Genomic DNA, 17,405 nt, shown 5'->3' on the forward strand with positions numbered 1-17,405 from the left:
TTTCTATTACAGAGCAATCTATCGTGTACAACACGCCAGTAGATTGGTTTGTACAATGATAGTTTTCTAGATCAGATCAATCTATCGTGTACAACACGCCAGTAGATTGGTTGGTACAATGACAGTTTTCTAGAGCATACCAATCTATCGTGTACAACTAGCCAGTAGATTGGTTGGTACAATGACAGTTTTCTGTAGGTTGATGCCAGACAAACAAAGTTGAAGTTGGTGTATATGAGGGTCTGTTTATGGAGTAATCGTAAAAGTTGTAGATTGAACATTGAACACATATCTTTTGTGGTTTTTGGTTGCGTTTCTTTTTTACATTTCACAAAATAAGTTTTTTTTACATTTAAGGAAACACTTTAAAACAGTTACTTTCAGTTTCGATAACCATTAAAACTCAGTGTATGATAAACGCTTGTTTGATAACTCAAAGGTTAGAGGTTCGGATCATGTTACCTCCCTTGACTATTGACATTAAAGAAATATAATTCATCAGGCACGTTTCAGAACCTGGTAGAATCATTTTTACTATTTAGTGTGTAATAATGTGGAAGTGGACATTGGTTACAATCTTTATCACAGCAATTCAATGTAAGTTTATATTTTGTTTAAACATTATAATAGTAGATGTTATTTGTTTGTTTCATTTAACTTGAAATATCATCTAACTAGGAAGTATACAAATTTAAATTCTCGCCATAATAAATAGCGAATCTAACAGTTTTATACTGTTTACTGAGTATTACAATTCAAACCGATTTAATTAAGTTGATAGGTGTAATATTTTCCATCATAATCCTCACTCAATGTAAGTTTATATATCTTGTTTAAAGTCTACACAGGTAACCTCCCCTTAAACATCTTAGGCCATGCACCTAGACAAACATTTTTATATGACTTATTTACCTTATAGCCAATCATATCCAACGTTAGTGTCTTAAAGCATATAGAGCAAGTGATATAGTTTATAATAAATTGAATATAGTTCGCACCAGGTAATATCAATTATAAAATTAGCCCCTATTATCCAATTCTTTTTGTCTAAGTATAGCGTCGACGAAATATGACCTGGACTGGTTGCTTAAAATCTTGGTAATTGACCGAAGCTACAGTAGCTATTGAATCTGATTGGTTTTAAATCCACATTCGTTTTGGTGATGTGACACATTAATCAAAATAAAACGGTAATACCAATTTCTTCGAATTTTAATTCTTTCCTCGAAAACGAGATAAATATAACATCTGCGGATCAAAAATATTATATATAAACGGACAAAAGTTGTCGTAACAGAAAATTCAATAAAAACTCCCAGACCATATTCTCGACATAGACAGGTTTAGTCTGGGCGTCAGAGGCCATCATAAAACTAAAACAATGACTTAGTTGTATAGTTTGTATATTAAATACAGGTGCTAGGTTTGGACCTGATAACAGTTATACCTGTCACTGTTTAAATGATGAAACATGTCATAAAGATTCTGGTTTCTGTGGTGGAGGTTGTGCTACAGGATGGTCTGATACTTCGTGCCAGAGACGTAATCCTTTTAAATTAGCGCTTAATTTCTTCTTCCCCTTTTCGCAAGGTTAATCTTCAGATTTTCCGAACCCGCTTTATGAACCCGGAAACAGAACTTTTGTGTGACAAAAACGATTTGATTCACAAATATTGAAACACAAAACCATAAATATATCCATGGAAATTGTTTTGAAAAAGTGGTAATGTTGTAAAGTTATTTTTTCACCAACAAAGAACGAATATATTGCTTCCTGACCTTGGACATAGTTAAATCGAGTGAGTTCTGCATTTGTCAATGTAATGAAGCATAATTCAACTTACTGCAATTATAATCATTATAATCACTTTTTATCGATGAATTACCCCATAGCCGAACAGATAGTTATTTTGGTTTCCAATAATTAGGATGCAATTAAAACTAAACATCTTCTAAAAGATAGAGGTTTGATCAACTATCAACACATTAGTTGAGTCATAAACTTTTCCAAAAGTTGTACAGTTTTTATAATTTTATGATGCCTACAAAGAACATGATATGCTTCATATATTTAGATTTAGAACCATTGGTTATTCTGCATGTATCATTATATCTATATCAAATCATATCCATATTATCTACATTATATCTATATCAAATCATATCTATTATATCTACATTATATCTACATTATATCTATATTATATCTATATTATATCTATATTATAACTATTATATCTATATTATAACTATTATATCTATATTATAACTATTATATCTATATTATAACTATTATATCTATATTATAACTATTATATCTATATTATATCTTTATATCTACATTATATCTATATTATATATATGATATATCTATATTCATTTTATCTTTTCAAATCAAATTAATTTTCATATTTGTATGCTGCCTACAAAGAGCGATAAATCTTATCTTATCTCATCTTAAGAGAGTCCTTATTCACTTTATTTGGCCCATTAGGGAAGATATATTTCTTTTTGTATCATGTTCCGTTTGTTCAATTATTGAAATATAATACACTTGTGTTCTTTTATTATCCTCTAATGATGATAATAATATTTTGCAGAGAATGTAGCTCTTGGTAAACCATCAGACAAGGTTGGAACTAACAGAGCTAGAATAGAAACTAGTGACAGAACTGCTAATGAACCTGACAAATGTTCTAGTTCTAGTAATGCTATTACTGGTAAATGGTGGGGAATAGATCTACTAGAAGAATATCCTATAAAACACATTATCATCCAACGTAAGAATGACGTTTGTCTCTATCATTTTCCAAAATTCACTAATAATACTAGTTTCACACATACTACTAATATCAAAAACAGGAAACTGAATAAATCCTGAAAGTATAGCTCTTGGCCAATTTCTTGTATCAAATGTAGAAATTTGAAGAGGAACTGATCAACTGCTTTTTCATTATAATAATTATATCTATTTTATCTTTCAGCTAATTGGGGTAGGTTAAGAATTATTTCACAATGACAATTTACTTTGGCAATCAGATAAAAAAATCTTTAAGCTTCGATGCTTCTAAGTCTACATTAGGAAAAATTAGGCAATCCTCGGCAGTTTTCGTAAAGCTGAATATTTCTCGGTAATGAATGGTGTCTTCTTGAGCGAGACTCTTTACTTCCGGCATTTTACTTTTTTTTTTTACCTAAGATAGTAATATTGCAACCTGAATATAGTCCCTAGATTTAGGGTCATTCGAGGATAATTCTGTCATTTATTTACTTATTTAATGGTGGTTTGTGGCTGTCGGTTTTGGACTCGTATTACGAAGCTTGTAGTCATGAACAACCCCTGATGTTTGGACTATCTATAATCAACCAATACTAAAAATGTTTCAATTTTTATACGCCCACGTTAAATGAGGGTCGTATATTGGCGTGTCCATCTGATCCGTCGGTCCGTCGGTTGTCGGTCGGTCCGTCCGTCCGTCCGTCCGTCCACAATTGCTCGTTAACACTCTAAAATTCTTGACGGACTTTGACGAAACTTGGTGTGTGTGTTTGTCGGTTGTCGGTCCGTCGGTTATCGGTCCGTCCGTCCGTCCACAATTGCTCGTTAACACTCTAAAATTCTTGACGGACTTTGACGAAACTTTGTGTGTGTGTTTGTCGGTTGTCGGTCTGTCGGTTATCGGTCCGTCCGTCCGTCCACAATTGCTCGTTAACACTCTAAAATTCTTGACGGACTTTGACGAAACTTGGTGTGTGTGTTTGTCGGCTGTCGGTCCGTCGGTTATCGGTCCGTCCGTCCGTCCACAATTGCTCATTAACACTCTAAAATTCTTGACGGACTTTGACGAAACTTGGTGTGAGTGTTTGTAATCACCCATGGCTGAACTTTATCGAAAATCAAATAAGTCAAAAACTAATTTATATGTGTTATTGTCCTTGTTCTTGGAAAAACGTTTAATTTGTAGCTTGTAAACACTCCAGAAGGCACAATTCTCGACGAAACCCGTGGATGAACCCTTTTAAAATCGAATGCTATTTTGTTTTGCTAGTTATTGACCTCGTTCTTGAAAACGCTTTTAATGTTTTGTTCGTAAAGGCTCTATTCTTGCCAGATTTTGACATAACTTGGTAATATTATTCAGTATCACCCCTAAAAATTCCAAAGAAGTGTAAGACTGAAGGTTGAATATTTCATAGTGGTAATTGTTACAGTACTGCCAAATATGTTTATTCAAAATCAAAGCTGCCATATTACCTTGCTTGTCAAATCTCTTTCAATCTCTTGGAATGTACAAAAACATAAAGAAGACAATCTAGGTAAATGTGTTCATAACAGGCTATACAAACTAGAAAATATTCTCACCTTTGTAAAATTGTTCTGTTTTATAATCACCTTGAAATAAATCATGCCGTAAGATATATGTTATATGATTTGAGTTGCATATGTCATTTCAAATCATGTTTTCAGATTTAGCATCAGTGAATGGAATATTAATACATGTTATTAAAGAGAAAGGAGAACCAGAACTATGTTATAAAGAAGGTCTGAGTTCGACGCCACCAATTGTTAAAAATATAGAGTGTAGTCATGTTATATATGGTCGTTATGTTAATATCAGTAATGATCGTATCAGTCATAATGGAAGATATTTAACATTATGTGAAGTAGAGATATATGGTAAGACTTTATTCATTGGAAGTTATTGGCCATAGTTCGCCATTTTCAGAGGTTGATTTAGGCCTTGAGTATGTGTACAAAGTAAGAGAACTGCATGAAAATGACACAATTCCTTTAGTCTCAATAACGGGAAAATTAGCTAAGCTTATCAGTCAGTGTTCACAGCTCACCCTTGAAATTTGGGCCTTCAAATCCCGAGTGTGAAAGTTAAAAATACGACTCGTATTTTCTTGAGGCTTTCCTATATATAGAAAAGACATATATAGAAATATAAAGTTTAAATTCTACGTTGGGGTATTTTTGAAGGAATTATGTGATTTTTCTTTTATATTTCTTGTACTTCTGAAGACTATTTACAAATATTCAAGACTCAAATCAACACCCGAAAATGATAAACTTGTCCCATTTAACATTCGCAACAACTCATAACATTTTTCCACCTTCATGGACTATTTATGTGTAATAACACCCGTCACTTCTTAATATCGTTTCATTTCAGTATGTTCTGTAGGAACGTTTGGTTCAGATTGTACCAACTTCTGTCATTGTTTAAATAATGAAAGATGTTCAGAGACTGGTGAATGTCCTAATGGTTGTTCTGATGGATGGACAGGAACAACTTGTAGTCAAAGTAAAGTTATGTTTTGTTATTTCCTACATACCGTGCTTATCAAATATTCAAACATATAACTTGATATTACGCAACACAGTAAAACTTGACATAATTTATATTCAAATGATTCTGAAACAATTAATGAATCAGGTGCGATCTAGAAACTGTTTCATTGTTTGTTGGCTACTACCAGCTTATAAAGATGCTATTCTGCCCGATTACGGATACCTCACACAGATAGTTAACGGACTTTATTGGCACTTGATAACAATAACATTTTGAAGGGACATTCCGCTTTTGTTGTAAGTCGAATTTTTTGTTTGCTCAAATTTATGATATGTGTACACTAAAATCTAGAAAAACGTGCTCCTTAACATATCTGAAAGTTTCAACTAAAAAATCCAGTTTTTAATATTTCAGCACATTTTTTTTAAACATAGCGTAAGCTTTTTGGTAGGTGTAAGAGAACTTATAAATTTAAACAAAATAAAGGCCAAATTGTAGAGAAATACGTGTCCTTTTTCTAAAGGTTTCATCTAATATTATGCTGCCGTTATAAAGCCAAAACCCAAAACTAGGCCTTTAAACTAAAAGCAATTGGCTGACAACTAACATAACATTTGACCTATATACAAATGTGACCACGTTTCAACACAGAGTTTTTTAGCTTTTATGTAGAAATAATATATACGGGCCTTTGCTATATCAGCTTAGATTTAGTAGAATTGGAAGACCAACAGACATCTTTCTGAAAATTGTAATGATGCAAATCCATGCTATAAGTATTCCCAATAGATCTGAACAGTATATCCATAAATTATTTTGCTTAACATTTCTAGTGTGTGATAATGGTACATACGGTGCTGGATGTTTAAAACTATGTTCAGATAGAAATTGTTTAGTAGAAACATCACCATGTCATCATATCTATGGTAGCTGTCAAGGTGGTTGTACGGAAGGTTTTTATGGTGAAGTTTGTGATATGAAATGTTCAGATAGAAAATGTAAAGATAGCAATTTACAATGTGAGAGTAAAACAGGAGAATGTATTGATGGATGTCAACCAGGATACCAGTCAATAGATTGTACACGAGGTAAAATATTGAATGGACACTGAGGGCTAACGGTCGTGATTGGATATTGTTGTCATTCTGTAATATGCTTTCCAAGAAAGCAATTTATAAGATATAAAAACTTGGAATAGCCTCGATGAACGCCTGTCTGTAATAGCGTGCACTTGACGGTATCACCATCGTGTGGTTTTAAACTTCACCTCATTCACCTCCACCGACATTAACTTTTTTGATATTTTCTATCTCTAGAATGTTATAATGGAAAATATGGACAAGACTGTTTGTTAAATTGTTCATCAAGATTCTGTAAACTAGAAACAGAGTGTAATATTATAGATGGAGCTTGTAACTGTTCAGATGGATATCAAGGAATAGATTGTACTGTTAAACAACTGCTTGTATTCCCGGGAGACGCCAATGAAGGTTAGACGTTTTAAAGTATAACTGTCTGCAGCCGTAATATGACCCAATGGGTTTAGTAATATACCATGGTCATTTTTAGGGCATCCAAAATAGCTTCTTTCTTTCAACCATTATTTACAAAAAGCGTCATGATAAGACTACTTCTACTTTTTACTAGTCTATTGTTTATTGAGATTAACGGTAACTACCAAGTTATGTTTAGATTTATACTTACATATATATAAGCTTTAACTATACTTTAATTTTGTTGCGAATTCAGTTCAGTTTAAAATAACCATTCAGGTTTACTCATAAAATTTCAAAGTTCAAAATTACACATATATATTATAAAACATCAACATCAACAAATATTTCTGTAATCGATAGCGCGAGTGTTGCTAAGCGACAGTGATGATGTTAGGTTATGACCCTCAGTTCCTGTGCAAGTTTAATGTCATTTCGCACCAACTTTTGTTTCAATTTGTAGGAAGTGAAGATCAGAATTCGGCTATAATTGCAAAGATTGTAGTACCAATTATTACATTAGCTTTTTTGTTTGGAGTACTCGTGGAACTGTTCGGAACGAAACTAAGGTTAGATTTATATTATAACTGCTGAAGAGGTACTGATGCTAAGACACTTGTTTCTATGTGTTAACTCAGTTTCCCTCATTTAGAGTGTCCAGAAACAAAAGTTAATCGGAGTATGCGTTGCTTTACAATAAAACGGAAAGACATGCGATTCATTTGTATTATTGTTGTTTAAAAATATTCTTTATACCAATTGTAGGTCAAGATGTAAAACAAACCAGTTCCGTGGTAACGAATCAAATCACACTGTAGCACAAAAAGAAACAAACGTAAAACTAGTAATTAATCAGCCGTCCACTAACAACCAAGATAATCATTCTGATCAACTTCTTATTTAGCTTAACGTATCGTTTTAAGGGTTGTTTAAAGTTGTTAATGTAACCCTTCTGTGACTATCTAATCAACAGCACTGAATAATCCAATTCGAAGCAGATGTAATATTTTGTTTAAGTAACGTCTCTATGATAGCTAGATATATAATTTTATACAGATATTATATTTTGTTTAAGTAACGTCTCTATGATAGATAGTTATATAATATTATACAGATATTGTATTTTGTTTAAGTAACGTCTCTATGATAGCTAGATATATAATTTTATACAGATATTATATTTTGTTTAAGTAACGTCTCTATGATAGATAGCTATATAATATTATACAGATATTGTATTTTGTTTAAGTAACGTCTCTATGATAGCTAGATATATAATTTTATACAGATATTATATTTTGTTTAAGTAACGTCTCTATGATAGATAGTTATATAATATTATACAGATATTGTATTTTGTTTAAGTAACGTCTCTATGATAGCTAGATATATAAATTTATACAGATGTAATATTTTGTTTAAGTAACGTCTCTATGATAGCTAGATATATAATTTTATACAGATATTATATTTTGTTTAAGTAACCTCTCTATGATAGCTAGATATATAATTTTATACAGATATTATATTTTGTTTAAGTAACGTCTCTATGATAGCTAGATATATAATTTTATACAGATGTAATATTTTGTTTAAGTAACCTCTCTATGATAGCTAGATATATAATTTTATACAGATATTATATTTTGTTTAAGTAACGTCTCTATGGCAGCTAGTTATATAATTTTATACAGATATTATATTTTGTTTAAGTAACGTCTCTATGATAGCTAGATATATAATTTTATACAGATATTATATTTTGTTTAAGTAACGTCTCTATGATAGCTAGATATATAATTTTATACAGATGTAATATTTTGTTTAAGTAACCTCTCTATGATAGCTAGATATATAATTTTATACAGATATTATATTTTGTTTAAGTAACGTCTCTATGATAGCTAGATATATAATTTTATACAGATATTATATTTTGTTTAAGTAACGTCTCTATGATAGCTAGATATATAATTTTATACAGATATTATATTTTGTTTAAGTAACGTCTCTATGATAGCTAGATATATAATTTTATACAGATGTAATATTCATTCTTGTAGTTGAGGGTTTTTATGACAGGAGTGTGAGAATTTGTTCTTCAATAATGTAATGTAATGGACTGACTATCGATTTATCAATACGCTACATGACTATGTCATAAATTTGCTCCGATATTTCACTGAAAATGCCTGATAACACATCGATCATCGATTTGCCTACTCTCATTTGAAGAGATATGGACACATTCTTTCCAGCTTATAAATATTCCAAGTTATGTTTTTGATTTTCTGTCAACTTCATTTCTTATTCATTTATGATCGTCCATATTCAAACAATATTTAGCTATATTTCCTTTAGATGTATTACGCTCTAGATAGAAAGACGGTAAATATTTTATCGATTTAGAGGTCATTATCCTTATACAAAACCGCTTCAGAACAGAACATGTCAACTAAAGCATCAAAAAGCGTCACATGTGTCTTAAATTCGTGTTCGCTGAGCACTGCAGGTGGTGATTTGGATGAACCTTTAGTAATAACACAGTTATATAATGATAAACATATTTTAATTAAACACTTTTTCGGCTATGGTATCCCCATCAGCCTCATTTACATGGAAATTACTTGGTAAGTTGGCCACGGTAACGTTAAAAATATAACATCGATTAACGTCTCCATGGAAACTCAACGTTATGCATTCGTTCATCTGGTTGCAACTTTCTTCACATTGGGTCAGATCTGTATTTTGAGATAATGAAATGATTGGTGCTCCATATAGGTAACAATTATTTTGTGCTTGTAATGCAGCGGTACACTGGGTATTATCATTACATTCTTGATCACAGTCATTCTGGTTCGGGACTTCTGATATACGTTCCAGTAATCTATGATCTATATATTTATTATTTGAATATGTGTAATCACATTCTGAAATATAAATAAAAAAATAAATAAATGAATAAATAACATGGTCCTGTCTAACCTTCAGCCCATGGGCATAATACAATAAATACATGAAAAACAAGGACATAATTTAAAATGAAAAAGTTACACACTATCTTAATTTACAAATAGTTTAGAAATACACAGGTATGTGTGTATTAGCTGGACAGTTATGTTGCTGCGATCAAGTACATGATCACAAAAAAAAAGCAAATTTCATGTCAAACAAGGAAGAAATACTGACTCATATATTAAGAAACATGCCCATACAGATCGAAAAAAATGTCTTAGAGATGAAAACAAAATATTGTATCATCACCTATTTCCTGGGATAAATATGATAGCGATCATCAGCTAATTAAAAAAAACACAGAATGAAGCACACATGATGATGACCGATTATCACTTATTTCCAAAATAACACACACGTGAGCATTGGTAGGTATCTTCTGAAAATCTGGATAGGTTCGCTGAGGAACGGAATGGTGTAGACTAGGCGATCAATTCAATGGTGTGGGTAAACATTGGTCGTCTTCAGGTTCGGAAATTGCTTTGGGGTTATCAGAATCGAATCAACTGAATCCGCTAATGGCATAGTCGGCTTGACAACCTTAGGGCGTGGTACGAAGAGGTTGTCGTCTATGATCATTGATTGACGACATTTTGCAGCACTTTGTCTAGAATATGTTTAGGTGCCCCACGCTCTTCTTCCCAATAAATATTTGGATTAGCCAAACGTAAATATTCCATATGGACCTTTTTAGTATTGCCTGGTAATTGGTGCTTTATTCGAAAATTGACCGGTGAGAACTGTTCTATTATTTTTTAATACGGTTTCCAATGAGTCGGTAATTTTCGATTACTTACTTCAAATTTTGTTTGTTTACATTTTGTATTGAAATATTCCCTATTTTTAGGTCGACTTTCTTCTAAATTAATATTGACGTCAATATAAGCTTCATTTAAGCGAGCAAGGGTAAGTAGGTACATAGTCTTCTCCGAAATAGTTTAGCTTTGGACATAAAAGGGTATCCATCGGTAAGCACACGTCTCTCCCGAAATTGAGGAAAAATGGAGAGTATTTAGAGCTACCGTGGACCGATGATTTGTATACCATGCAAATGCCAGGAAGGTAATCGTCCCAGTCACACTGATCATCACGAATTAATTTTGCCAAACTATTATTTAAATAACCGTGAGTATTTTCAATTTTTCCATTTGATGCCGGATGATAACTACTAGTTTTGATATGGTTGATATTTAATTGTTTTGTTAATTGCTTTCATACATTTGAGTTGTATTCCATGTCACGATCACTAATTATCAGTTTAGGACCACCATAGCGGGGAATAATATATGGCAACTAATTCTGTAGTTTTATTAGGCAGTGCAAACAATTCGACCCATGAGCTAAAATGATGAACAATAAATAAAATATAGCTATTGCCATTATCAGACTTTGGTAATGGGCCAACCAGGCCCGTAGCCTGACCAGTACTCCTGGGGGGCAAACGTGCAATCGAGGGGGGCAATTTAGCAAAGCACCTTGACAGACGATTAAACGTCGGGAAACGGACTTTCGTGGAGTATTTTAGATTCGAGATTATTTTTGTTAAAACACACAAGTTATAATACGTTACATTTTTATTGCCGTTTTAGTTTAAACGTAGTCGGGTATGTTTTATGGCAAAACGTTGAACAAATACGTCCAAGTTAATTTTCTTTGAAGACAAGAAGAACAAGATTGCGCTATCGAAGCTGAGTCATAGATCGTCGTTGTGGTGAGTCAACGCGAGTAAGAGTTGAAAAGCTGCTTTCACACACAGCGGTGCTAGAACCGAATGTGGCAACGTTTGCAGCCAGTGCATATAATTTAGGGAAAGTCAATTTCTGCTCGTATAGTTTTTGAAGAACAAGATTGGAGCCCTGCTTTTCTGTCTTGGCAACGTTATCTTGGAGAAATTGTTTTGACACCTCAATTGTTATGCTTCTCGAGGCCCTTTCCAGTATCACCTACAGCATGCTTCCAATCTGTGTAGCCTTCAGTGATGAAATTTTATGCACCCTCAGATGTATTGTGAAACACCCGACATGGAAATCAAAAAGGGGCGTCCCTTGACACTGAATACTCCAGCCATGGAAATCGATCATACCAGCTGTTACTAAAATGGCGACCAGACTTCGCTGGAAATTTTATTATCGGTTGCTTTGGAACGTCTTCTTTTCCAATGTCACCTGGTACTCCTGTCTTTTCAGAGCATCTTGGTACTGAATCCGTTGTGTTGCCCGCTGTGGTTTTGATACCAGTGTCAGTCGTAGAACCATCAAGCAATTTGTTTTTTTGATCAAATATTTATCCATTTATCCTACGTTAAATAGGTATTCCGGTTTAGGCATTTCTTGAATTAATTTCCGAGTAGTACATTTAACACAGGATTGAATAAAATTAACTACATCTCTGTACATATTTTCCCAAAAATATTTACTCCTAACTTTATCGTTTATCGATGCTAGTATGAGAACCAAATGGAGATTCATGAAAATATTGTATAATTTTAATTTTGAAGGAATCAGGGATGACTAATTGTAGCCGTTGGGTTTAATCATTTTGAACAGGGCGGGATATGTGATAAACTACACCGAATAAAAGAACATAGTCATCTATGGATTTATCGTCTGTGCCAGATACTAAAGCTTTTCGCAATTTGCGAATGTCAGAGTCTTACGATTGAAGTTTTCGAGGAAACGTCAATTCTAGTCTTACTGTGCGTTCGTCATGATCGTCATTGGAATCAAAGTCTGCGGTAAAATCGTCAGGCAATTCGTCATGGGCGGGTTTATCAGTGTCAATAACTAATAAGTCTTTGTCAATTTGCGCGCCATGGTTTTTGGACCGAATGCGAGACAAAAAATCAGCTTGACGTTTTTTCGAACACAGCATTTCCCCAAGCATAATACTCCAACGTTGAATACGTGGTTTTTTATTTTCCGCTGTAAATAGAGCTTTGAGGGGTTTATGGTCAGTAAAAATGGTAAAGTCAGCACCGACTAATTAATGCAATATACAATGCCTCTTTCTGTAGTGGATATCGTAAGTGAGTTGATGCGAAACATATTGAATGACTCTTTCGCCCTCGGGGAAGTCTTAATACACCACCTATTGCGTATCTGTGTATAACTTATAGGGTTTAGTTAAGTCAGGATAAGTTAATATAGGGGCTGATATAAGCTTCTCTTTTAGTGTTATAAAACTTGCGTCTACTTCAGGTGTCATAAAAATTTGGCATTTTTCTTAGTCAGATTAATTAAAGGGTGTGAAATTTCAGAAAAGTGAGGAATATACTTCCGGTAATAAGAGGCCATACCTATGAATGAACGTATTTGTTTAACATTTTTAGGCGCTGACATGTCTTGTATGGCACTAACTCTTTATGGGTTGTGCTTACTACCATCCTTAGTATGACCAAGATATCTTTGGATAGATCTCGTTAGAGGCAACCAGTTTGCTCTCAAGGTCACCAAAGGTCAAGGTCACAAGATATGAGCCTTGACATTTTTTGCCGATATTGAAAAAAATCAACCGGAAATAACTCGAAAGCAAAATCGAAATTAAAAAAAGGCTCCCACACGATTGTTAGAAATCGTTCACTGATAATAAAGACATTAAAATAATGTAAATCCGATTAAAACCTGATCCCTGATTTCCGGGAAAATTTTATCATTTGAAATCTTTATATAAACAATTCTAGCGTGTCGCAAAAAGAATTTTTCAAATATCTATAATATTACGGAAGTTAAAATTTAACATTTTCAAGCATATGTCGCCAGAACCGGAAGTGATATCAAACTTTTTTAGTTTGCAATCAAAATATCAATCTAAATTAAAAAAAAATCAAAAAAATCAAAAAGTAAGTGTCTAACGTGAAAATTTAAATTTGGGCATTAAATACTTTTGTTATATATAATAAGAAAAAGCACAAAAAGTCCATTCAGAATCTGAATACAATAACCATCTATCTTAATTAGGTCACCTGATAGAGCAGTTCAAAGTTGAGAATTGTGCTGTCTTTGGACAGTTATAAGACCGGAAGTAGAAATCGGAGATCAAATATAACAGTATCAACCGATAGTCAAGGGGAATGGCCTTTAATTCTGTAAAGGTCAATGTGACTCAAGTTCAAGGTCACTAGTTATGAGCCTTCAAACTTCGACAAATTCAACCGGAAATTGCAAAAGGCGAAATTCAAAAATCCGCTTCCCAAATTTTTTTGCTCTTCCATTTAAAATCATCAAAATCGGATGAGCCGTTATCTCACATATTTCAAGAAAATGCAAATGGCGGCCAAAATATCAATTTTCAATCTGGACATGACTGTACCCTCAGCACACTGACCTACTACCTTCCGGCCATCACTGCAGTGGGTATATGTGGTACAATTGCTAGGTACAGGTTGATAGATGCAGGCTGAAGTATATAGAGAAAATGTCATTGTCGTACAAAGTCATTCGGATCAGTGGCTCAACTACCACATGAACTGGTTGAACCAAGGCCACGGGTCCCTACCCCAGAAAAAAATGCAGGGGAGGGGCTCCACTCATCTAGTTGGTCGAATGTTTCCTATCTGAGAAGGTAATGGACGAATCTCCAAGAAACTGGTCTATTGTTGGGGTTAGTGCCTCGATATGAGCGTGTCAAACTTGTCGACTACGACTGTGCCAATTTGATTTTACACAAAAGGAGTATAAAGGAAACCTAAACACTACGCATTTTGAGATCACGGTTGGTAATAACAGTAAAGATATACTTTAGACCATGTTCATTGGGCAGCACTACTCGATCATGTTTTCTTGAAAGAAAAAGGTATCCAAATACAATCAAGCAATTAACGACGGGTCCATTACAGTTAGAAAGCGTTGAGTGGTTGCCATTGGTGTATATTCCACCTTAAACTAAGTTTAAGTTTTTTTGGAATAGTTCGTGCAAGAATCAAAATAATCGTATGATATTACCTAAGTTTCCAATGATATCTGGTTCATGTACAGATCGATACCCATAGTAAAACTTCTGTTATCATTTTTCTGGTACTTTGCTCTCTATCTGTTCAGATGGCACTTCCGAGTCAGCATGGTCACAGATTCCCTTCTTTTGGTTGAAAATCAAACCATTGTGTCACAGGATGGACGGACGGAATGCTTCGCACATCAGAATCACCCCAAAGAAGACTCAATAATAAGAGATATAAATTAACAAATTTACTTAGCCGGCAACAACACATACATAGTATACATATTTAACAACAATAAACATAAAAATATACACAACCACCCCCCAATTTCAGTTCATGATCATCTTCTTCAGCTATCATACTAATAAAAGTTCTCCCGTAAGATTTGTCCACCATCATAGTACAATTCATTACGATCTCAGTTGGTAGTTAATCAACTGGCACATCCGTAACAGATATCAATACAGATTACAGGTTACACATAACCAATAACCACACACATAGGGATACAGATTATACCCTAACAAAAGGTTGGTCGTCTACAGTCGTGTCTCCATAATTCGTTACTAGATAGACACAGAAATGCCTTGTTGCGTCACCCAGACAACATTTCCAACACCATTAGATGGATACTAACTTTATATAATTGTCATCCAGACTATTAGTACCATCTTATAAGTTACCATAGAACTATACCATATCAGCTATCAACCATTTTCATTATGTCACCCAAGACTAGTCGAAGTCTACATTACAAAAAGTAGAGCTGAGGAAACTAATGGATTTTTATCATCAAGACATCTACGACTACGATGAAACGCTGAACGACCAGACTAAAGACAAAACTCTGATTAAATCAGAATGAGCCACGAAACTAAATACTTCGAGCCATATATACCCTGTGTTACCAATGCACGTGCTAAGCCTGCTTTGAAACTATTAAAGTTACACGTCAATACATTTTCGATTAACCAGACCCTAAATTATTCACATAAATATACACTGTGATAATCTAATCTATATAAACAACAAAACAAACTTTAAAGATACAGTCTCCCTTAAAGAGAGGTTACACCAAAAATCTAACACGACTTTGTGACACATTGGAGCAAGACATCGGCAGGAATCGAAAGTGATACTTCCAACACTATACAAACTTACTCAGAGGGAACAGCGACGATATCTAGATTAGAAGAACTAATTTTATCCTTTTTTTTCTCAGATATCTCGTGTTTCAGAATGAATGATACAAGCAGTGAAATGAGGTTTCATGTTAAACTTTTATCTTCAACAATAACTAGCGATGAGTGGTATACGTGGACAATCACAGCCCCTAGAATCGAGAAATTCATTCTTACATTTGGCATAGTAGTCGGGACTAATATCACGGTCGACATTTTCAGTATTGGAAACACATTTTCCAATCCAGGGGTTGCAGATTCCATCGTCTTTACATGGTCTTCTCAAATATTCCCTTCTATTGTTAAAATGGTAGTACTAGGTACAGTCCGCTTTTACCATATAGATACGACACATCTTCTAATGGCTCTGGTGGAAGTTTCAGTGACTACTCTGGGCTATAGCTACTCCCAAGAGAGCTGCTGCTACGACAAAGGTCAGCATTGTACAAATCTGAAACCTGAATTAAAATTTCAAATCAATGCAAGTGGTTTATATAGGTATTTTTAATGGGTGTTAGGTCTCTACTAAAGTCGAGTTGCACAATATAGCTAATAGAGTGAAACCGCAAAGTCAGACACGATATTTCGGTGAAAAATTGTCAAATCATCACGAACTTCGATAGGGATCATCTTCATAATAACATTGACCCACAAAATAAAAAGCAAATGTGAACGAACGGACCGATGGGGCGAATACTGTATACGACCAAATTATTATATGGGCGTATAAAAAAGTGGAATACCCCTTTAAATATACATTCGTTGTCATTTCCAATATTATTCATAGTATTTGGCGGAAATTTAGTCTTCGTTTTCAGATCTCTTTGACTCAATTCAGACAGTTCGGAATTTTACACCCACTGGGTACATAGGTAAATGACTAGTCAACATTTGCTGCCAGTTTATGTTGATATCGCAAACTAGGTATAGTTGTTGGTAGTCGTAGTGGTTGGTAGTTGGATTGGTTAAATTGGATGTTGAAGTGTCAAAGTCTCACCTGTTGAATGCTGATCTGGCATCTGTCATTTTGAATACTCTCAATGATGTTGATGTATGAAGTGTCAAAGTCTCATGTGTTGAATATTGATCCGGCATCTGTCATTTTGAATACTCTCAATGGGTGTTGATGTATGAAGTGTCAAAGTCTCATGTGTTGAATATTGATCTGGCATCTGTCATTTTGAATACTCTCAATTTAAAGCGATTTAAGTTTATGTAGATAACAGGCACTAGCAACTAACACAATACTTAACGAGCCAAAAAATCATTCTTTCTTCCAGAAACCACAAAATGAGGGTTGATTTGGGCCTTGAATAAATGCAAATAGTCCTCATAACTATGAGAACTGAGTGGATTGTCTTGCAGCTAAAATACCAATGGCGTCATTACAAAATGCATTTGTCAAGTACAATTGTCGATTTGTAAAAATACAAAATGTATAAGTATTATCTAAAATCCAATTAAAATGCCGCACGAATGCAGA

At 33.9% G+C, this 17,405-nt stretch overlaps 2 protein-coding genes across 2 annotated transcripts; one reads left to right on the forward strand and one right to left on the reverse strand.

Moving 5' to 3' along the window:
* Positions 1–551: 551 nt before the first annotated feature.
* On the forward strand, positions 552–7,694 carry LOTGIDRAFT_164268 (hypothetical protein; the record flags this gene model as incomplete). Its single annotated transcript, XM_009060770.1, has 10 exons — positions 552–597; positions 1,417–1,590; positions 2,601–2,780; positions 2,985–2,993; positions 4,469–4,678; positions 5,178–5,309; positions 6,131–6,385; positions 6,614–6,787; positions 7,254–7,359; positions 7,556–7,694. The coding sequence occupies 10 exons, from the start codon at positions 552–554 to the stop codon at positions 7,692–7,694; spliced, it is 1,425 nt and encodes a 474-aa protein (XP_009059018.1).
* A 1,664-nt stretch (positions 7,695–9,358) lies between these two features.
* LOTGIDRAFT_164269 (hypothetical protein) lies at positions 9,359–14,225 on the reverse strand (the record flags this gene model as incomplete). The annotated part of the gene is made up of 2 exons (XM_009060771.1): positions 9,359–9,720; positions 14,129–14,225. 2 exons carry the CDS (start codon positions 14,223–14,225, stop codon positions 9,359–9,361), a joined length of 459 nt encoding a protein of 152 aa, XP_009059019.1.
* Between the last annotated feature and the right edge of the window lie 3,180 nt (positions 14,226–17,405).

Source organism: Lottia gigantea (genome assembly GCF_000327385.1).
Source record: "Lottia gigantea unplaced genomic scaffold LOTGIsca_44, whole genome shotgun sequence".
Taxonomy (NCBI): Eukaryota; Metazoa; Mollusca; class Gastropoda; family Lottiidae; genus Lottia; species Lottia gigantea.